The following is a 21,678-nucleotide window of genomic DNA, read 5'->3' on the forward strand; positions in this document are numbered from 1 at the left end:
AGCACATGTGACTAAAAGCATTTGGAAGACACTTATAAAATAATAATATATTATTATAATACAATCATTTCTATAACTTTAACGACAGCCAGAGCTGCACTTCTCAGCGGGAGGCTTTCTTTCAGAAAATGTTAATCATGAATGGCCAGGCCAGAAACGGAACACTCTCAATACATCCTACTGTGCAAACGATTGCTTGCAGGCTTTCTGATAATTCAGTCTAAAATGTAACGTCAGTAAATACATTGTGATGAGCATTTTCCTCTTCTTGTTAGCTGCTCTCTAATATTTTATTATCTCCATTATTTACTTTTTACTAATGTGTATTATACCAGAGTTTATATTATTTGATTTGATGAGAATGGAGAGCCCAAAAAATGTATAAATTAAGACAGATATAGTCTTTGTAAAAATGAGTAATTTAGGTAACAATAAAGTCCTCACAGCTTAATTCACAGTAGTAAAATGTCTTAAATAAATTACAAGTACCATCTATTAAATACAGCAGATAGAAAGTTTACACTTCAGTAAGGGTTTGAATCTGACATTTGCAATAACCGAAATTTGGTTTAAGACCAAAATAGTAATGTGAGATGGTCAAATATAGGAGAAATGGAGGCAATATAAAATATACAAAAAGTTTCCCCTATTAAAAACCAACAAACATTTTAAATGTGAAGTTAAACCTTCAGATTTGGTCGCTGTGATTGTTACAAGGAATAGAAAAAAAAAAACGTGGGGTTGAAAGTGCAGAAACAACAAAAAAAATCATTCATACAGTAGAGAGAGAAAGAATCTGCTTCTTCATAATGCAGGAGAAAGTGCATTAATATTAAGGATGTCACGTACTTGTGCTTCTCCAGTGAACTGTGGAGCAGGTGTGCTTCCTATCAATCCTTAAACTCACAGATAATGTCGAGCCTTTACTGAAAGAGGTTTTCGCTATGTTGCACTTTATTCGACATTATCTGAAAATAGTTTGGAATGTGTTGTCAAATAAGACCTTCAACAGTATAGAGCATCAGTACTTGGACTGTCAAGATTTTATGCTCTTGACGTGGAGAAACAGTAGTGAATCTTTCTAAACGGACAATTAAGACTCGACTCTTGCTTCTTGCCGTCGGCGTTGTCGGAGTCACGGAAGAACCTTTTGTCCCTGAAGCCGGTCCGGTGATGTGACTGTTTTGCGTTCGGCCCGGGAAACCCACCTGTGTGTGGTTACTCTCCACAGCACCGGTGCCAGCAGCAGACTGAGGGTGGTGACACTGAGAACCAGCAGGTACACCTGAGCAGAGAGAGACGTAAAATATAGAGACTGAGAAAATCTACTTATAGCTTTTTACCATTTCCTACTAAAAGACTAAATTAAGAATTTATTTTAAGTATTTTTGATCAGGACCAGCCTTCAAATAACACAGTTGTTAAATCATGCAAAAATTAATGTATTTTCTGGCCTCTCAAAGATTTGCTGCTCTTACACAATTTTTAAGCTGCATATTTATGTTTATTCCAGACAACAAAAAGCATTTAAAAATGTTATCTTGGGCCCTAGGAAATTGGCATATAGAGTAAACAGCTAATTGATATATATATATATATATATATATTTTTAGTCATCACTGACCTCTCTCGAGATGATGCCACCCCGACGCGCACGGCTGCCCAAGACGAAGGAGAATTCGCTGACCTGAGCCAGACCGGCTGAGACAATCCAACGTATGTGTCGAGAGCCTGGAGGCAAGATGGCCGACAGCACCAGTACGGCCATCACGAACTGGGAGAAAAATGAGGAGTGAAGCGGAGCGTGGAAAAACGTGAACTGCAGAAGGAGAGGAGCATAAAGAGAGAGAAAAAAGGTGCTGTACCTTCATAATGACGAGTGAGAGTGTCAGCACCAGCAGGATGGTGAGTTCATACAGCACGAATGTCGGGAACACGTGGAGACCTGCAGCGTCACACAAACACACGAGGTGATTCGGGGATGTCTCGCTACTAAATAAATGTAACATGATAACAAAGCTGGGGTCTGTCTTAAAGTGACATGTTGCCTCTGACCGATAGAGGCGAAGAAGATGATGGCGAGGAAATCTCTGATCGGCTCGATGCATCCCATGACCTCCGTGGTGACCATGTGACCTTGGGTGGACAGCAGAGCTCCGGCCAGGAAACAGCCCAGCTCCATCGAAACATCAAAAAACTCAGTCACCTGCAGTATCAGTCAGCAAGAGGTTAAATCAACACAAACAGCTTCTTCAGGGGAGATTAAATGATACTGCACCGGGAGAGAAACTACCTGAGGTAATCAATGATTAAAAGCAACGTGCATACCGTCAGCATGAAAAAGACAAAAGCTGCCACCCCCAGCACCAGGATCTCTTTGTTGCCTTTGCTCTCAGCATGCAGCTTCTTGTAATACGGGCCAATCAGGAATGATCTGAGAAACCAACACAGCAGCAGCACAGCAGCCAGAGAGACCAGGACCTGGGCCAGGAGGTAAAGCACGCGGAGACTCCCAAACAGGAGGCTGTGATTCACAAAAGGGAAGACCAGATTTAAATAAGCCGGGTGTCTGTTTGGGTGAGAAGAGAAAAAAAATCAAAACAACGACGGCAAACTCACCTGTCCAAGTCTCCACTTTGTGCCTGGATCATAGTCGGCATGACCGCGATGAAGAGACCGAGCTGAACGTCTTGCATCACTAACATCCCGAGGAGAACACTGCTGTAGTCCAAATCACCTGTCTCACACACACATATTATTGAGCATTGTGTCATCAACATTTGCTCTAAATACAATATTTCTAATTAATACATACATACCGTCTTTGTCCCCTCTGCTGGCCCCCGCCAGGAAGCGAGACACTAGCGGAGTGCTGGACAGGGAGAGGCAAGTGGAAATGAAGACAGTCTGGGTGGGTCGGATATGCAGGACTTGTCCCCACAACAAACCGGCCGCAACCATCAGCAGACTCAGGTAGCACGACCCCTGGACTGATGTCTTCCATACCTACACACACACACACACACACACGCACACACACACACACACACACACACACACGCACACGCACACGCAGTATGTAGATCAGCCCACTTCATGAAAGTAAGTAACTAACAAAAAGCAGCTACTTTGTAATCTATGAAATAAAGGCCATCAATTTAAACATTCAGGAGAATAAAGTCATTTTTATAAGAACGTGATTTTCAGGTAACATTAAGCTAGACGGATATTGGCCAATTTTCAGGGAAAGTAACATCACATGTGTAACTAACATTTTATTTGGTGGTTATTTAATCATTAATGTATCAGGAATTTGCTTAAAAAGGTAAGTGTCACCGAGATGGAAGATACAATCACTTTGCACCCATGACATCACTGTAGCTTCTGAATTGAGTTTTAGGTATGTAGTTAAAAAAAGGACGTGCCAATGCATTCACAGATTTTGCAGATCCTCCTTTTGTCGCTAATAACATATAAATAAATTTTGAGGTGATTTTAATTTGCATGCCCGTAAAAAACAGGGCATTAGTGTGAGCTGCATACATCTTAAAGTCCTGCACGGCTTGCAAAAAACAAACTTTGATGAAAAAGGACTTTATTGCACAATTTTAGTCCTAAACTCAAATCCGTCTTGTTTACCTTTCGAAGTCGCTCAGGTGAGAACTCCAGTCCCACCAAAAAGAGAGTGAAGAACACACCCAACTCCCCCAGAGTCTCCACCTGGACCATCGACTGCAAGACAGACACCGACATGAACAACTAGCACAGACTGATGTCGTTCTTAAAAGTCTCATCTGACAATGAAATCGCGCACACACACACACACACACACACACACACACACACACACACACACACACACACACACACACACACACACACACACACACACACACACACACACACACACACACACACACACACACACACACACACACACACACACACACACACACCTTGATGCTGTTGAGGCCAGAGGGACCTAGCAGAACCCCACAGATGATATATCCAAACATGGGAGGAAGTCCGACCAGAGAGCAGATCCAACCACAGGGCAGCGACAGCATCACCACCGACACCAAGTCCTGCACATACAAAGCACGGTTCAACCGTACCAACTATTAGACACAGCGCTATTCTATGCGTTACGGAGGATTCAAAGCAAATTGGAGGAATAGACTGACCTTGATGAAGTGATGGTCTGCTCGTGGCATCGTGGAGTCTCGAGGTTTGGTCAGGACGTACTGGTTGTTCTGCGAGTCGATGAGCATGCTCAGTCCCAGGTCGTCCTCCACCTCCTTCTGCTTGGACTTGTTCTTCCTCTTCCCTCCGTTCTCCTCGTCATCCTCCACTCTCAACACCGCCTCTACGTTTACTCCTTTCATCTGCACAAACGGTGAGCGTAGAAGGAGGCACAATTTGATGCTTTGTTGAACAACGACGCTTATTTGCAATCACGAGCTCGTTGGTATCGACACTATTGAACTGACCTGTTTGTTGTTGTCAAAGGCGTGCTCCTCGATCTCCACCTCCAGCCGGTCTGCTGCCTTCCTGACGTCCTCCAGGATCTCATCCAGCATGGACAGAGTCTTATTCTGGGCTAAAGCTCTCTTAACAGCTTCCTGCTGGTGCTTCTCAGCAGCCACCAGCTCCACATACTCCTGTTCCTCCTGACAGGTGAGAGGCAAAGCCCAAGAGACAGGTGTGTATTAGCAAGTAGCTTCACACACATGTAAACAGAGATGCATGTGGCAGCATACACGGGGAAGGGGGGGCGATGTGGTTGAAATCAATATAGTATTTCTCTGCTATTGTATGAAATGTTGAACGTTTTTAATTACGATCTGCCTGAAATCATATATTTGGAAAGCAACGATATGATCTAGAACTGAAGCTCGTGTTAGATTAGCTGCTCGAATGATCACAAATCAACATCTTTGATAATAGATCAGTTATTACAGTTGTTTAATCAAGTAAAAAAAAAAAGAATGAAATTGAATTAATTCAATGTCTTTGAGATTGAGGCTGTTTTTCTGCAAAACAAGACATTTTTGAAGACGTCACTTTGGGCTAACAAAACGTGTGGCGGCCATTTTTCATTATTAGTGATATTTTAGAGATTAAACAATTGATCACTTAACCAAACAAATGATTGAATCAATTAATAACTAAATCAAAAAACAATATTGAATTATCGCACTCGTGGCATCGACATTAATTCCTTGCCTTCGTCGAGATGGGTTTCTACATTCAACATGAACACATTTATAGACGTTTGCATCAGAAACAGTGAAACGCTGCTGACCTCGACGGCCTCACCTTTATGGCTGCCTCCCTGAGGGCCTCCAGCCGCTGTCTGCTGCTCTCCTTCATGTTGACCACATCCCTGTAGTCTCCCTGCAGCGCCCTCTGCAGGCTGTGCACCGCCTGAAACACCAGCTTCTCGCTCTCGTTCATCTCCTTCTGGAAAACCTCCAGAGTGTGAACCTGAATGCAAACAGGGAGACAACTGTAAAATATCTGACTGCCTCTTTAACCGAGGCCCCTGTATATGGTCTTCATTTAGAAACACTAGACAAGAGAAGTTTACGTGTCTTCATCAGAGTTTGGACATGAGAAAATGGACAAAATAGATCCAGAAACAATGGGTTAAAATGGGAGTAATAGTCTGTAATCAAGCAAAAATTCCAACTTTTTTCTTGTTCCAGCTTCTCTAATGTGAGAATTTGCTGCTTTTTCTGTTTTGTGTCGTTGTAAATTTAATAAACTTATATTTTGAGCCAATGGTTGGACAGAGGGGTTCTGGGAAATTGCAAACGCCATTTTTCACTGTTTTTAAACCACAAGATTAATTGAGTAATGTAAAACAAACAACTGAGTGATGAATGAATAATGAAAATAATTATAGGTTGCAGCTCCAACATAACCAGGGCACCTCCTCTCTGTACACGAAACTTGATCTGCAAGTATGAAATATGAACAGGCGTTATTGTTCAGCTATTGTGTCAAAGCACAAAGACACAAAGACGCGTACTTTACCAGGGTTGTATATAAAATAAAGCTAAACAGTCACTGCAAATCACTAGAGGCCCTTTGCTCCATCAACGTATTGTCCGTCTGGTACCTGGAAGAGTCTCTCTGGTTCTGAGAGGGCCGGGTCTCGTCTGACAGCGTCGGCAGCGGCCGCCAGCTTCCTGACAACCACATTCTTCTGACGCAGGAGAACCACAAGCGGCTTGCAGTTGCTGGTGAGCCAGCTGTGGCCGTGTGCGGCCCGCTGGCTCCAATAAAGCTTGATGGCGTGCTGGGCCACCTGGTCCTTCTGCAGCACAGCAAGTGCCCCCGCCGCGCCAAGGCACAGCAGCCAACACACAACCTGCATCCAAACCACTACTTCTGTCTTCACCCGAGCGTGAAGATTGATGAAGAGAAAGAGATCTGGGAATGGAAAAAGAAAGAGCATGGTTGTTACAAATTCTGACAGAAAAAAAACAACAATAAGGAGAAGAATACCACTAAAGAGCTTGCTGTCCGAAAACAGTCATAAGCACAGCCAGAGAGCCACACTGCTGCACTGTGTGTGTTCATACACTGTTCTGATGCCCTGAAAATTTACCAAATCTGCAGCTGAAAATAGTCTCCAACAAATAGACTATTTACTCCTGTTTAATTGTCTAGGTCTTGGTGCTAAAAGCCACTGACAGGGCAGAGACATGGGAAAGAATTGAGGGATGGACTAACAACTTGTTTGTTTTGGACTTTTCCTGGGATTTGTTGACAATAACAACATTTTAGAAATACAGGAATTGCCAGTCATCCCATCAAAGCACAGATGGGTGACAGTATTCTTTCTCTAATTTGATATAATCTCTTTTTATGTGGGCCACCCTGTGCTTCTTACTGTCATCTCAGGAGACGGTTTAGTCTTTTGATCACAAGTGAGCAGCTTAAACAAAGGCTGGGTGTACTGACCTGTGACCCGCTCCACCGGCTGCTTGAGTAGCTAATTGCACCTTGTAGTTCTGTGTTCAATGCACTCGACATGACTGAGCACGTCACATGTTTAAAAACGTCAGCCATGCTTGCTACTCTGCCCTAAAGTGACATCGCATTTAAGGCCTAAGAACTGAGCCAATCTAAGAGACTGCTTTACTGCACACAGCATGTCCTCCTGTACCCTGACATCGTGTACACGTAAATGACTGGATGCATCAAGCAGGACCGCACCTTTGTGAGCATGAGTCAAGCGGAGTGATGTTTACTTTCCAAACTCCTCCTATGTCCTTCTTCCTACGACTGGACTGCAGCCACCCGGGTACTGTTGCTGGAAATCAACAGCACAATTCACATCCTGTTAGCTGGATCAATCTACAACAATGGGGCATATTTCACCAACTGATCTGTGTGTAAAAAGCTGATCTGAAAAGTAGCACTCTGACACATAGTGGAGTAAGTGGCATGAAATAGCAACACTCAAGTAAAATAAAAGTAACTAAAAACTAAGTACAGTACTTTATGGGTACGTTTACTTTCCATCACTGATTATGCAATTAAGTTTTGACTGGTTGTCAATTTTGGCTACTGAGAACATGGAGTTTACTCTGTACTGATAGATGCAAAACTATAAATACAAACATGCTCAACAAAAAAACCTGTAAATAGGAAAAACTAATGTCATCACTGCAATAAAAAAAGCAAAAAAATCACAACAGCCAGGAGTAACAACATAGAAAGCAGAACACACACCCCAGACGTGACGGTGCCATTATGAATTAGTCCGATGTCCCACACAGAGTATTTAAATGTGCATCAATGTCAAAAAGATAAACAAAGAACGGTTGCAACTACCTGCGAAATATGTGCACCGTCCTGGCTCTCAACTCCACTCCACGACTGAAGGAGAAGCTGAGGAAGAAGGGAACAATCACGCTGTTGTACCGCAGCACCACCACCTCCGACACCCCTCCTCCTCTGCCACATAGCTGAAGCCAGCGTCGGTGCAGGCGTTCACCGGCTTACTTGGCGACCAACTTCATGATTACTTCGACCTCCAGCCGGCGGTGTCCTTATTCGTGCTAGCAAAGGGAATGCTAGCGGTCCTCTGCCCAGGTAGGTGCGACTCCTGTTGGTGTAACCCCTGTCGAAGTTGGACCAGTAGTTTGTTTTAATGTGTATAGAGTTCAACCTGTTTTTTATTTTATTCTGGAGCTGTGCAGCTAAGTTAGCCCTCAAATTCCTTGGAGCTGTCAGACCAGCTCCAGCCAGCTGAGCCCACACACTCCCATGACGCCAACGTTAACGCTAACACAACTTTGCTAACGTTAGCTAAATAAGTTAGCTACATTAATACCAGCAACTTATTATTACACAACAGCTCATCATGACGCTGTGACGTTGAACATAGACCGCGGCCGAAATTGTTGTCACGACATTGTTTTCTGATGTAAGTTAATAGCGTCAAGATAACTTTGATCCGTTTTAAGATTACTTCCGAAACATTTTGATCAGCTTTGATATGGGAGTTGTAGTTTTTTTTTCAGGCGTTATGTATTCTTGCTCGATCGTGTGACAGTTCCCTGGTTGAATGTACTTTTAGTGGTCACGTGACATCATACAGTTTGGTTTTAAAAACAACAACAACGCAGTTTAAATGAGTTTCATTGACTGTCATACTCACTCAAAAACATATATTTAATGTGTTGCTAACAGATAGTTTGATATAAAGTTATGTGACTTTTTTCTTACATTTTTTTTTTCAGTAGAAACACGTTGAGAATAAACTAAGAATTTTTCCGAAACAGGTGTCTATTAATGCAGAAAGCCATTAAGCTAAGGTGTTTAAAAAAAAAACTCGGCCTGTGGAAATTCAGCGCTACAGAACTACATTTCCCATGAACCAAGTGCCCCTCCAGTAGTGCAGTTCTTTTCGCGCATGCGCACCAGGGGTAATTGGATATCAAGTGGGCCAAAACAGCGTGTGATAAAATGGTAGGTAAGATCAAAAACGAGAAACCGGGGCAATTCTTTAACTCCGTTAAACAAGTACACACACCGATCACGGCTGTCACTGCCGTTAAGGGGACACACCGATAGAGGGGATCGGGGTTGTCCTCGGCCAAGTGTCGCATTGCCAGGGTGATGTGTGTCGGGGATATGAGGGAAATGGAAGGTCAGTTGTTGGTATTTTCAGATCGGACTCCCGCACTTGCCGCACGTACCTTTCCCTTTTTGGTAACTAGCCTGTGGTGCTGCCCGCCGTCAGCAGAGAGCCTGCAGGATCAGACGGCCCCCCTTCCGAGGGAAAGTGGGTCACCAAACCCTGGCCTGTCACGGCGGATTTGCTGTTTGATCATCGGGTGGGTCAGGTCTGCAGTTCCGCAAAGACGTGCGATCCTCCCGATGACCGTCTGGATACAATTAACACGATTGGGTATTTTCTGTAAACTAACGGAACCTGGCGGTGTTGCATTTGGAAGTGACGGTGTTTTAATAGTTCTACTAATGCACAGGCTGCTGCTTGGTATGTCCCATGGCACGAGTCTTACTTTTTAAATCGCCAGATCTTACAGTCATGGCACGTGTTATTGAAGTGTAATCCACCTCTAACGGTGTTTATACGCAGCTCAGACGCAATGACTAGTTTCCAGCCTGGAGATATAAATATAAATCAAATCTTTGCACTCTCCAGGAAAGTTTAGGCTGTGTGTTGTGGAGAATGTTGATGTTCAGCTCTAACTCCACATGCATGTCTGTGCATCCAGACGGATTACCACCTGTCCCAGGTGTCCAGTCCCTCAGGGATCCTGAAGGCCCCCAGGTTGTGCGTATAGCACTTAGTTTGTGAAAATTAGATTATTAGTTTGGTTACATGCACCACTGATGCACGGTAAAAACTCTGCATTTTAACATAACCTCTCAAAGCCCTTTGTCAAAATTCTGCTTTAAATATTTTAATATTTCACTTGATATTGTGCTGACAGGGTGCATATTCCTAACAAATTTGGACAGGTAGTATTCAGTGTTGGGTGGGTATGTGTGGGGGCTTAACAGGCCCGAACAGGTTACTACAGCCCTGCATTTACCTTTATGTGCGCCTGCTTGTTTTTACAGCACAAGTTGAAGTCTTCGCAGAAGGACAAGGTTCGGCAGTTCATGTCCTTCACACAGGCCGGGGAGAGGACAGCCGTGTACTGCCTGACGCAGAATGACTGGAAACTAGAGGTCGCCACAGACAACTACTTCCAGAATCCAGACCTCTACTACAAGGAATCCATGAAAACCACAGTGGACCGCAAGAAGCTGGACCAGCTCTACAACAGATACAAAGGCAAGGTGCTCCACAACTAGTTTCGATGTCGGCGCAGTTTCCTCCGTCCTGTTTTTGCTCACTCTTCTCGGCATGTCTTTGCAGACCCCCAGGATGAGAACAAGATAGGCATTGACGGGATCCAGCAGTTCTGCGATGACCTGACGCTGGACCCGGCTAGCATGAGCATACTTGTGGTGGCGTGGAAGTTCCGAGCGGCCACGCAGTGCGAGTTCAGCAGGAAAGAGTTCATGGACGGCATGGCTGAGCTAGGGTGAGCAACACAGACGACACTGAGATCCACAATCTTTGATGCCGCCGCATCCTCCACACATTAAGGAGATGTTTATTAAGGTGTGATTTTTAAGTAGCGAGAAGTTTTGTCTTTTTATGAGCCCAAACATTGAATCTAAAATATTGTTAAATGTGAGTCCTGCAACAGCTAACATGGTGAGAAACCTCAGGTGTTAACTCATAATAATAGGATTACTTTTCCTCTCAATGTCTCCTCTAGCTGTGACAGTCCTGAGAAACTCAAGGCGATCCTTCCCAGACTAGAGCAGGACCTGAAAGACACAGGGAAGTTTAAAGACTTCTACCAGTTTACCTTTAATTTTGCCAAGAACCCCGGCCAGAAAGGTTTAGGTAAGCGTCAAGAACATAAGAGCACGTAGGAAAAGAAACTCTCGTCTCATCGGGTTTTGCCAAAACACAATCGTGAAATCTCGCTCTACTTTGTGCCCTAGACCTCGAGATGGCCGTTGCTTACTGGAATCTAGTTCTCACAGGTCGCTTCAAGTTTTTGGATCTCTGGAACCGCTTCCTGCTGGTGAGAGAGGAAGTCTTTGTTTTCACCCTGTTGTTTACTTTTTGTATGTCAGAGGGATGTTGCACAAGACTTCCAATTCTTTAAGTGCTATATTCTGTCCATTTCACTTTCAAGAAGCAAAAGTATTTCAAACAAGTTGACCGAATACAGTCAAATACAACAGCCTACAAAAATAACCGGAGAATGCATTCAACGCGACAAATGCCAACAGCGACTAAGTTGAATTGACTTTCAATGCACAGGGATATCTAATAGTCACTTTTATCTCCTGCTCTTTTCCTGCGACTGTGCTGCATTCAGGAGCATCACAAGCGCTCGATTCCCAAGGACACGTGGAACCTCCTCCTGGACTTCGGCAACATGATCACAGACGACATGTCAAACTATGATGAGGAAGGTGAGCTTGTTAAAGTGATGCGCAGTCCTTCTTGTAGATTACGTTGAGACGTCTCTTAATATTCAGTGTTATTATTTTCTCTCTCTCCTCAGGGGCATGGCCTGTCCTCATAGATGACTTTGTGGAGTTTGCTCGGCCGATTGTGACGAGTAAGCGCAACATAACATAGTGTTTGCCCCGGCGTCGTGCAGCGAACGGAGTTTGTGTTTCTCCCGATTTTCTTCTTTTTTTGAATGAGGATTTTTATACAAATGAGCCAAAAAAAGAGAGTACTTCTCAATCAGCCTGTCTGCAGCTTGTCGGTAAGATTGATCTTTCAACTGCATAAGATGCCTTGACTGGGGAGTGACCTGAGACACCAGCCCAGAGAGGAGAGCAGGAGGGGAATCAACAGGAGGGAGATCGTCATTTTTTTCTGTTTGTTTGGCAAAGGACAGACTTTTGAAACTGCAATATGGAAATGATAGGTCGCCCATCGCCCATGGCTGTGGCTTCAAAACTGCTGCTGCTGCGGACTTGGCTCACTAACCTGCGCCCTCGGCACATGTGAGGAGGGACGGTAACGGTGAACTCTCGGCACACGCGGAGGATTAAGTTATAGATGCAGTAGGATGTGGCCTCTTACATCGTCCATTGTGAATGGAACAGTGTGTTTTTAAAATCTGCATGTTTCCGTCAGCTAGCGTGAAGCAGTGCCGTGGACGTCGAGGGGAGGGGTGCTCTACGTTATTTTCACTGAGATCATGAATGTGTTGCTCTCTAACAATCACACCGAGAGCAGAGAAGACGTGTGCGATGCGTGTGTGTGTGCGTGTGCGTGTGTTTTAGGGTTGGGGTTAAACATATTGCCTCTTTTACAATACAATGCTAAATATTTTCATTTGGTTTGATTATAACTAGAGCGTAATAAATTATGATTCACCTTAACTGAGCCACAGTGGGAACAAGTTCAGCTCCACATCTTGTACTCTCACTGAGGCCTGGACAGAGCGGCATGCTTTTCTAGCTCAGCACCAGCAGAATCACTGTTGTTACAGCGGTAACACGCTGAACCCATAGGAGTAAGAATAGATTCAGCTTTAGAGGAACAAATGTATATCTGAGAAAACAGGTAACGGCATTTAGAATCATGATTAGTACATAAAGAAGCTTTTAGGATCCTCACCTTTAAAACTCTTCTGCTATTTGGATGACTTTAGTTTCGCAGTGTGTGAACTGCTGTACACAACTGACCGACTGTTTTCTATCATCCAGGTGATTTGCCGACTCTGCCAACTGCGCCGATTTACACTTTTTCTGTTGTAGGTTTTCTTTTATCAGGCGGCACTGAGCTGCAGAGCTGGTCGGTTCACTTGGACATAAGGTTTCACATACACACTAGACTGAAAGGAACATCTGCATCCCAGCTACGATTATTTTTGAACTGTTTGTTTACACTGTTTGAGGTTTAGGTCTGTTGCTTTCCATGGATTGGCACCACAGCACTACTAAAGAGGAAAAAGAAAACATGTGAGAACCACGCCTGTGCTGCCATCTAGGGGTGCAGTGCTTCTCCTTCACACAAGATTTAGTGTTGCTCTTCAAGTGTAGTTTTAAACACTAAATGCATCCCGCTTTCTTGGCTAGCGAGTGTGTGACAGAAGGCAGCGCTCCGGTACCAGTCTTCCTCTCCCGGTCACCGTGAGCAGCAGGCGGCTCCCTGCACTTGCATCAGTGTTTGCCATCTTAACTATGCCAACTTGTTTTGCCAATTGTTGTCACCATGATAAGACCTTTGCCATGTGTTGAAATAAGGATGGATTATTTCCCTGCATCAAATATCTCATTCAACTACAGGGGAAATAATTGCCTTTTTGTTTTCCTTAAATTGACAAATGTGTGTTTTTAAGTTTTCATATTTATGTAAGCGGAGGTCAGTCATAAACTGGTGGTGGTGTGCATGAAGTAGACTTCTCAGAAGTTTAAGGCAAATCAGGATGATTATGATTTCAGTCAAAGACACCAGCTTCATCACGACTGTCAAACAGTCACTAGTAGCAGCCGGTGTCGTATTCATCTTTGTAACTAGTCAAGTTAGATACGTGTTGGTGGAATGAAATATCCAATGTGACTTTCTGGCTGTCGAAGTTGTGCACAAACGTTTCTCGGTCACCACGGTGCAAAAGCTTTTCCCACTTGATCGTTGTTGACTTCATCATCTGACGTCGTCTGTGGTTCAGGAGCGAGAATAAGGTGACGTCTCTCAGTATTAAGTTCGCTAATATGGTACATTTGGTACGTTTCTATTTGTCAAATGTGTGGTCAACTGTTTCAAGTCATGCAGATCATTCTTATCAAAACAGTATTATTTTTGCCGGCAAGAAAACAGGTATTTACAGAATGTTATGTTTTGTCACAGAAGCATACCGTACATGTTGTCAATAAAGCATGTTGTTTTTAACAGCCTTGTGAAAGTCGTGCCTCTCTAGGAACAGCAGCGAGTTCTGACAGCAAATGTGCGTTTCGTTGTCAGAAACGAAGATATTGAATGCTGGTCAGCAGCATTGTGTTGTGCTAAAATCAGTGTCCCGATATTAAAAACATTCCGACATCAATATGAATGCAAAATTGCAGGAAAAATATACAACTCGATTGATTATTTCATCGAAGAAAACTCTTCACTCGTGTAAGACAAGAATGTCAGCAGCTTATTTTGTTAGTTTTTATTTAGAAAATGTGTATTGGATAGCAGTATTCTGTAGATCTAAAATGTTTATATGTTATACCACTAAAGGGGTGACCACATGATCACGTGGAGTTCAGTCAGCCATTTATGATACTCTGCAGAAGTAATTTATGTCCAATAGAAGCCCAGAAGAGAGATGGAACAACGTAATGACATTAAGGAATGAAACAAAAACAATCCCCATATTCCTGCTGAGAACCACTGCCCTACTGTGTGTGTGTTAGCGAGTGTATGTAAAATGTCAGCTTGGTGACAGTTGTCCCTTATCAGGTTGCATTCCTGCTGCATATCCTCATCATCATGGGCTCCTCTGGTAAAGCTTTGTCTACTGTTACTCTGGGTATGTTCAGGGCGACATTCACCAACAGATACACTTAATAAATGAAGGGTTGGTGACAACTGATTGTGTCAAAAGGGTTACAATCGAGACATTAGATGAAGATTAAAGAAACTGAGAGGGAGGGGAACTCTTGGCTGCAGTGTGCATAACTGGAGAGGAGATTATCTGATGTCAGGGAAGGAGGTGACTAACAAAGACATTTCAAATAGTGATATAAAGACTGGAGAGCTTCAATGAAGGAGGAGGCAAGCAAGTGGAGTAGAGATGATGCTCCATTCTTACCCTCCTCCCATGGGGGCCGGTTGGGATGTCAACAAGGTCCAGCACCAGCTGACGCTCCAGCCCAGCAGTACATTAGCATCTCTTCCCATTACCACTCCACACCCAGCCATCCAGCTTTGAGGCTTTGGGGCCATGGGGATTGCCTTTTTAGGAGACACCTGATCACAGCTGAAACTCCCCGCTGCCCAACACAAAGAAGCTGTGGCTGATAACGCGATGCTTTCGTCTGTGTGCGTGAGTGTGCGTGCACCCGCCCCGGGAAAGGAGAGTGCGTGTTTGTGTGTGAGACAACTGATGAGAAACTAGATGAGAGCTCTGAGGGTGGGAAGGTGGCAGAGCTTGTTATGTAGTGGAGACAGAGGTCTATAATAGCTCCACGTCAAGCGGAAATCTTTTTGGGAGAGTTGGTGAGGCTGTTTGAAGTTCTTCAGGATGTTTTGGGGCAAGAGAGTTTGTTCTGTTTGCATTGTTCTGTGACACTGAGTCTGCTGAAGGTGGTGAAGAAAAGGTACAGCTGAAAGGAGCCAATCTAAATCCCAGGAGAAGATCTTTTTCAGCTGGGTGAGCGAAGCACAGTATGGAGAAATTCAAGGCAGGAATGGTTCTGGGTGCCGTTGGTGATTCCTTGGGCTACCGAAAGGGCCGTTGGGAGGGCTGCATCTCAGGCAAGAAGATCCAAGAGGAACTGGCCTCTCTAGGGGGACTTGGGGCCCAGAAACTGGACCCTGATAACTGGCCCCTGAGTGATGCAACGCTGATGCACATCACCACAGCAGAAGCACTGGTAACAGGTACGTTTAGGATTAATCATTGTCAAAGAGGAAGATTAGAGAGCGGAAATCATAGTAAGAGTAGACACTCATTGCCTGCTGTCTAACTTCACACAAAATCTTTCATTTTTTATCTGTTCAATAAAATATAGACACAGTCTACATTTAAGAGGACCAGAATAGCTTCATACAGTCAAAGGAAGCTGCTAATCACTAACTGGCAGGCCATCTTTGAATGACAATGTGCGGCCATATCGTAATCCATCATTGCCACATGATCATCAAAGATAAAATGTCAGTAGAAGCCTAACTACAGATTACTCAAATGTCAAGCTCCCCTGCAGGGCGGCCAGGAGTTGCCGGGACAGAAAAGTCCAAAATAGACTACTTTGAAAAAAGCTGATCCTCAGCTCTCCTTTACTGAACAATAGCAGGTCAGACTCCTCCATAATCTACCGGTATCATGTTTGGCTGCAGATGCGGCTCAAAGCCAATGACAGCGGCACTGTGCAATGGTGGTGACATCTATTGAGATTAGGAAGCCCTATTTAGACGCAATCCAGCATGCCTGTACACATACTCACACACACAACTCATGGAGTGGAATGGAAGTTGTGAATGTCAGTTTGCTTTGCCAATCTTCTTACCAGCATACAGAATAACTTAGGGTAAAGGGAAATATTAACAACAGATATAGGGTTACACATTCTTATCTGAGGCAGAGAACAAAGAAAGAAGAAGTTTGTCTCTCTCTGTCACATACGCAGACACATACAGTACACACGTAAACTAAATTCTAGCAGGATGGCTGTGGGGTCTGCTCGTGGATCCCAGTTGACCTCATGCTGTGTGGAAGTGACTCCACTCGCCTCGATGGCATGCTGGTCCTAATCTGTGGCGTGGCAGGCTGAGGCTAAACTTAGCCCACCGCAGCACCACTCATCTCGACTTGCATGCCAATCATGAATGACTCTGTCACTGTGTGTGTGTGTGTGTGTGTCCAGATTACTGGTGTCTGGAGGATCTGTACCGGGAGCTGGTGCGTCTCTATGTTGAAGCCATGGTGTCTCTCCAGGGCAGAGCCCCTGATCCTGCCACAGTGGAGGGCTGCGTTCACCTCAAACCTCACAACTTCCTGCTCGCCTGGCATACACCCTTCAATGAAAAGGGTCATTGGAGATTTTATATATATATATATTTTATTTTTTTTCAACATTTAAGCATATGAAAATGTGTGTCTGGATGTGTGCACACGTGTCTGTGTCCAGGGTCTGGTTTCGGGGCAGCTGCCAAGGCCATGTGTGTGGGTATGAGATACTGGCAACCTGAGAGAATAGACAGCCTGGTGGAGGTCAGCATTGAGATTGGCAGGATGACCCACAACCACCCCACAGGTGACAATGTCGGCAGTCTCTAACCTGCCCACACAAATCTTATCAAACTGCAGGTTGATTATTCTTCTGCTGATAAACTGTTAAGCATCTCTAATTACATTTCACCAATAACAAGTATTTACTTCTTCCTTAATTGGTGAGTTTGACATGTCCGTGTAGACACATTCGGTGTAGTGACTTGTAGTGTCACTCTTGGCGTCAGGATTCCTAGGCGCCATGACCACGGCACTGTTTGCGTCCTATGCGATCCAGGGGAAAGCTCCCGTGACTTGGGGTCGCGAGCTCATGAAGGTCATCCCTCTGGCTCAGGAGTACTGCAGGAAGACCATACGACACATGTCAGGTTAGACTGCGCTTCTGTCTGCGTTATTGACGGGGCACATCATTTTACAGTTGGGCTGATTGATCCAGGTTGACTGAAGCTTCTTTGTAAAAATAAACAACATGAGTTTGTCATAACAGTTTCCTGAGTTTGCTATGCACATCTGTCTGAGAGAGTAGGACCATCAGATGCACTGCAAAAACCTGATGCGCTGCAAGAGAAAGTATACTTGACTAATAAGTCAAAATATCTCATAACACTATATACAAGACACAATAACCAAGTAACATTTCAGTGAGATTAAGAGACTTCATTTAAGACGATACATCTTGAATATTTTAAGTGAAAATACAGCAATAAAGGCTAATTATGAAACACAACACTTAACGAGATCAAAATGAGATTTCCCAGCTTATCTTGAAAGGCCAAAATATTACATCTTATTTCAAGAAATCTTACCAATCGAATGTTCACTTATTGCATCCACAGATTTTTCTTTTCGTTTCAAGAAAAAACAATCATTGTTTTCTTCTTTTTTTTTAAACTTATTTCTGAAGTGGCCTTTTCTTGTGTGAAACCAGTAACGTGTGTTTGTGCACTAATATGCAGAGTATCAGGAAAACTGGTTCTACTTTGAGGCCAAGTGGCAGTTTTACCTGGAAGAGAGAGAGATAGAGAAGGAAGGAGAGAACAAACCTTCCTTTCCTGATCCCTATGATGCTGAGGAGACTGATAAAGTAAATCCTGCCTATCTGTCACACACACAAAAAAACATACATTAAGAAAAAGCTTCCATTCAGGTTTTTACGTAACAAAACCCCTAACTCTGTCCTCGTCCATACAGATTTATAAGCGCTGGAGCTCAGAGGGCCGTGCGGGACGCAGAGGCCATGATGCCCCCATGATAGCCTACGATGCCCTTCTGGCGGCAGGGAGTGACTGGGCTGAACTGTGTAAACGAGCCATGTTCCATGGAGGTGAGAACCTGCACGACAGTTTAAAAAACAGACGGATAAAACACTGCTCACTGTGACTTCTGTGAAAATGCTGTTTGTTTGTTTTTTAAGGTGAGAGTGAAGCCACAGGCCTGATCGCAGGGTGTTTCTTTGGCCTCATGCACGGCCTGAGTCAGGTTCCCCCAGGACTGTACCAGGATTTGGACAAAAGAGAGCGTCTGGAGGAGCTGGGAGAAAAGCTTTACAAAGCAGCATCTGCAGAGAAGTGCACAGACAAGTAATCCTGCTCTTCACTGGCCTGAACCCTACTGGCTATCAGAGGAGCTGCACATGGCTGTCAAACTGCTTCCCTTTGTCCCAAGCTACCCTCTAGTCCCTTGGCAGTATCTCAATCGTCTTAGGTGGCACCCTGTCCTCTCCTTGCCTCTCAACTCCTTGAATTTTGCTTTACACAGGCCTGTCATGAATTGGAAAAGTTGACCCACCTATCACCTATAGGTTTGGGGCAGTGGAACGTCAAAAGGGAGACCAATTAGGGTATTGAGCTTCAGCCTATTTCCTTTGAGATCTTCTCTCAGGAGCTACATCTGCAATCCATAAATGACAGAACTGTGGGGGAAAAGAAAACGCTTCTGCCTTTATAACTTTTATTTTAACTGAGAATAGTCGGATAGTTTACATCTAGATCATTTTCTTCTCTGACCTTTTCCTCTTCTAAAGCTAACCTGTATTAACAAGAAGCACATGGTCATGTTGTGTCATGTAGTATCTAATTCCTCAAAACATTGTGAAAACTTGATAGAGCCTAACTGATTTTAAGATACGTCTGTGCCCCGCAGTCAATAGTTTTAATCTACATACATCTTGGTTTTTTTAAAGCATGCAACATGCGGTGGGATTTTTGCAAATGATTTAAACTTTTATGCATAATGTTATTGAAGAGTAGAGCTGTAGAGTAGTAATCATTGTATCTATACTGTGATCCATTATGATTTGCACTGTGATGTTCTTGACAAGCATTAGTGTACATTGTGAAAGCACCATGACATGGTGAATATTAATATAATATGCACATTAAAATGGACTCATAAATATAAATCATGCATGAAGTGCCTGTCTCTCTTTATCTTAACTACAACATTTATTTTGATGGACAGCTTGTCTCCTACCTGATTTCCTCTTCTTTCACAACCCTCCGCTGCAATCCCCCTGAACTAATCACCTGTAACAAGTTCACACTGCTGGAGCACTTCACTTCAAGTCTGAACATTGTATCTCCTCTACTTTGCTGCAGGGGTGGAATTACTTCTGGTACATTCAGTTCAAGTAGAAGTACTGTTTATGGAGTCAAATATCTTCAGGTTAAAGATTAATACGAAAGATTTTAAAAAAAGTAGTCCTTTTGGAGATTACTGCGGTCCCATATTCAGAAACTGGTAAAATTGTGTGGTGCCATTATTCCATTCATTACGGTAAACCCTGTCTAGGCTACTCTATCTACCTAAACACACAAAACAGTACAATAAAATGAAAAGGCTAAGCTCGGGTTTGGGTATCATCCTTCAACTCTCCTGTCAGTAACTGTAACTAATCAGGTATATGCTTACCTGCAGATGGCTACAGGGATTAAGTTTTGCATGTCCTCTATTCTCCATAGACCAGATTCTCGGAAAACCAGTATCTGCCCTGATGCCAGTATGTTGAGGAAGTTGATTAGAGACCGCAACTGCCGTCCTGTGCTCCGAGGGATTCTGGAGAGTCTCCTGCATTACCTAACAAAGGATCTGCCCAAGTGGACCACCAGGAACAGAAACCCGGAGAAGCATGCAGGGTCGGATGTTGTAGTTGAAAGAAACGCATGTTGGCCTGATCAGAGAGTTGAGCATCTTCACGCAAGTTGCACTATAGTTCAGCATGAAAAGACCCAGGGAAAGACTGCTGAGACAGGTTCCAATATCCCTGAAAATTATTGGACAGATCCACGAAAAGAGAGGTTTGGAGGAGAGCAAAAAGCAGGAGGATTAATACAACGGCGTCTTACCACGTTCCAGCTCCTCCAATCGAAATTCATACGGTCCACACCCAAACCTCCCATCACCCATCAAAGGGAGGTAGGAACTCTGTCCTCCAGCAGAGGAGTGGCAGGAAAAGTCAACCAAGACAGTGAGCATGACATTCACAAGAAGGAGCGGACTAGAAGAGATCGAGGACTGAAGACGGGGGGCAGAGTGAAAGATATCGTAGCCAAGTTTGCCGTGGCTGAGCAAAAAGAAAATGGAGAGAACGCACTGAAGAAACAGCCAATCAAACCAATGACGGTCGGAAGAGGGAGTCTCCTATCTTCCTTGATGGAGAGGTTTGAGTCCATGGCCACTGTATGTACGAGACGTGACTTGAAATGTTCACATGAAAAGCCGTCTGCAGGAGTCAAGGTGACAAGTAGTATAAGCGAGAGGGTACCGTGTCATGAAAGTAAGCTCCTGCAAGCGCTGGATCAAACTGTCCACAAACGAAACCAACGCAAGCAAATGAAAAGTAAATCTGTTGGACGGCAGTTGAAAGGACATCAAACTAGAAATGGGCAGGAACAAAAACAACAGCAGGCAGAGGCCGCTTTAACAAAAGTCAACTCAAACCCGGAAGAAAAAAAGAGTTTGAAAGACGAGCAAGTGAGACAAACGGGGAGCGAGCACTCGGATGAAAACTCTGAAGCTCACTGCTCATTGAACTGTGTAAAAGATCAAGCTTGTGATAACGATGTTATGGGTTGGAAGTCAGAGGAATATGGTGACATTCAGACTAGAGGAGAAGAAACTAGTATCACCAACGAGTTAAAATATGCACATCTGGAGCTGCTGTGTTTAACATGCGTCACCGAGCAGTCGCTCCCTGAGCCTTACAGGCTTCTTCCACAGGTAGAAGCCCAAGTGACGTGTCATGTGGCGGCCGTCGTGACCTGCTGTCCTGTGTGGTCCACGTGTGTAGATTCCTCCCCTAAACTATATTCGGTGGAATCATCAGAAAGCTCACACTTGGAAAAGATACCTAACTTAAGGACAGAAGTTCCTCATAGAGCCCCACAATACATGAGCACAGGTGAACCTTCCACTGCAGCTACTGAAGGGAGATGCCCTTTAGAGCCCAAAATTGAGGGACGTTCTACATATAAAGACCACGGCCACGTGGAGAACGGAGCAGAGGAAGATCCAACCAAAGCTGTGACCGTTCAGAGAAGGTTGCCCAAGTACGTCATCCCGTGTGTTTGTAGATTTGAACAAGATGTAGATGGTTCCTCCCCTCAATCAGCGTCGCACACTGAAACTAAAACTCCTTTGGATGCAACGCCACCACCGCACT

The 21,678-nt window shown here is 44.1% G+C and overlaps 3 protein-coding genes across 5 annotated transcripts; 2 read left to right on the plus strand and 1 right to left on the minus strand.

Moving 5' to 3' along the window:
* Positions 1-32: 32 nt before the first annotated feature.
* On the minus strand, positions 33-8,512 carry slc9d1 (solute carrier family 9 member D1). Of its 2 annotated transcripts, XM_076077663.1 has the most exons (15): positions 7,849-8,512; positions 7,228-7,324; positions 6,125-6,438; positions 5,320-5,487; positions 4,491-4,670; positions 4,185-4,385; positions 3,957-4,085; positions 3,640-3,732; positions 2,820-3,006; positions 2,620-2,737; positions 2,329-2,524; positions 2,056-2,206; positions 1,866-1,945; positions 1,625-1,774; positions 33-1,285 (listed from the first exon to the last, which is right to left on the minus strand). In XM_076077663.1, exons 3-15 carry the CDS (start codon positions 6,380-6,382, stop codon positions 1,136-1,138), a joined length of 2,061 nt encoding a protein of 686 aa, XP_075933778.1. In that variant the 5' UTR covers positions 6,383-6,438; positions 7,228-7,324; positions 7,849-8,512; the 3' UTR covers positions 33-1,135. The 2 variants fall into 2 exon arrangements, with proteins under 2 accessions (XP_075933778.1, XP_075933779.1); XM_076077664.1 differs by lacking the exons at positions 7,228-7,324; positions 7,849-8,512 and having other exon boundaries at positions 5,320-5,960; positions 6,125-6,249.
* Positions 7,840-13,972, plus strand: dcun1d2b (DCN1, defective in cullin neddylation 1, domain containing 2b). Of its 2 annotated transcripts, none has more exons than XM_076077667.1 (7): positions 7,840-8,988; positions 10,111-10,327; positions 10,412-10,580; positions 10,821-10,951; positions 11,053-11,135; positions 11,436-11,532; positions 11,625-13,972. In XM_076077667.1, the coding sequence occupies exons 1-7, from the start codon at positions 8,986-8,988 to the stop codon at positions 11,699-11,701; spliced, it is 777 nt and encodes a 258-aa protein (XP_075933782.1). In that variant the 5' UTR covers positions 7,840-8,985; the 3' UTR covers positions 11,702-13,972. The 2 variants fall into 2 exon arrangements, with proteins under 2 accessions (XP_075933782.1, XP_075933783.1); XM_076077668.1 differs by having other exon boundaries at positions 7,844-8,109.
* Positions 13,973-14,114: 142 nt separating this feature from the next.
* adprhl1 (ADP-ribosylhydrolase like 1) lies at positions 14,115-19,405 on the plus strand. The gene is made up of 7 exons (XM_076077665.1): positions 14,115-15,670; positions 16,654-16,818; positions 16,918-17,043; positions 17,246-17,386; positions 17,975-18,102; positions 18,210-18,342; positions 18,433-19,405. Exons 1-7 carry the CDS (start codon positions 15,457-15,459, stop codon positions 18,600-18,602), a joined length of 1,077 nt encoding a protein of 358 aa, XP_075933780.1. The 5' UTR covers positions 14,115-15,456; the 3' UTR covers positions 18,603-19,405.
* The last annotated feature ends 2,273 nt before the right edge of the window (positions 19,406-21,678 follow it).

This window comes from Anarhichas minor, unplaced genomic scaffold (assembly GCF_050575085.1).
Source record: "Anarhichas minor isolate MPS153535 unplaced genomic scaffold, ASM5057508v1 ptg000062l, whole genome shotgun sequence".
Lineage (NCBI taxonomy): Eukaryota > Metazoa > Chordata > Actinopteri > Perciformes > Anarhichadidae > Anarhichas > Anarhichas minor.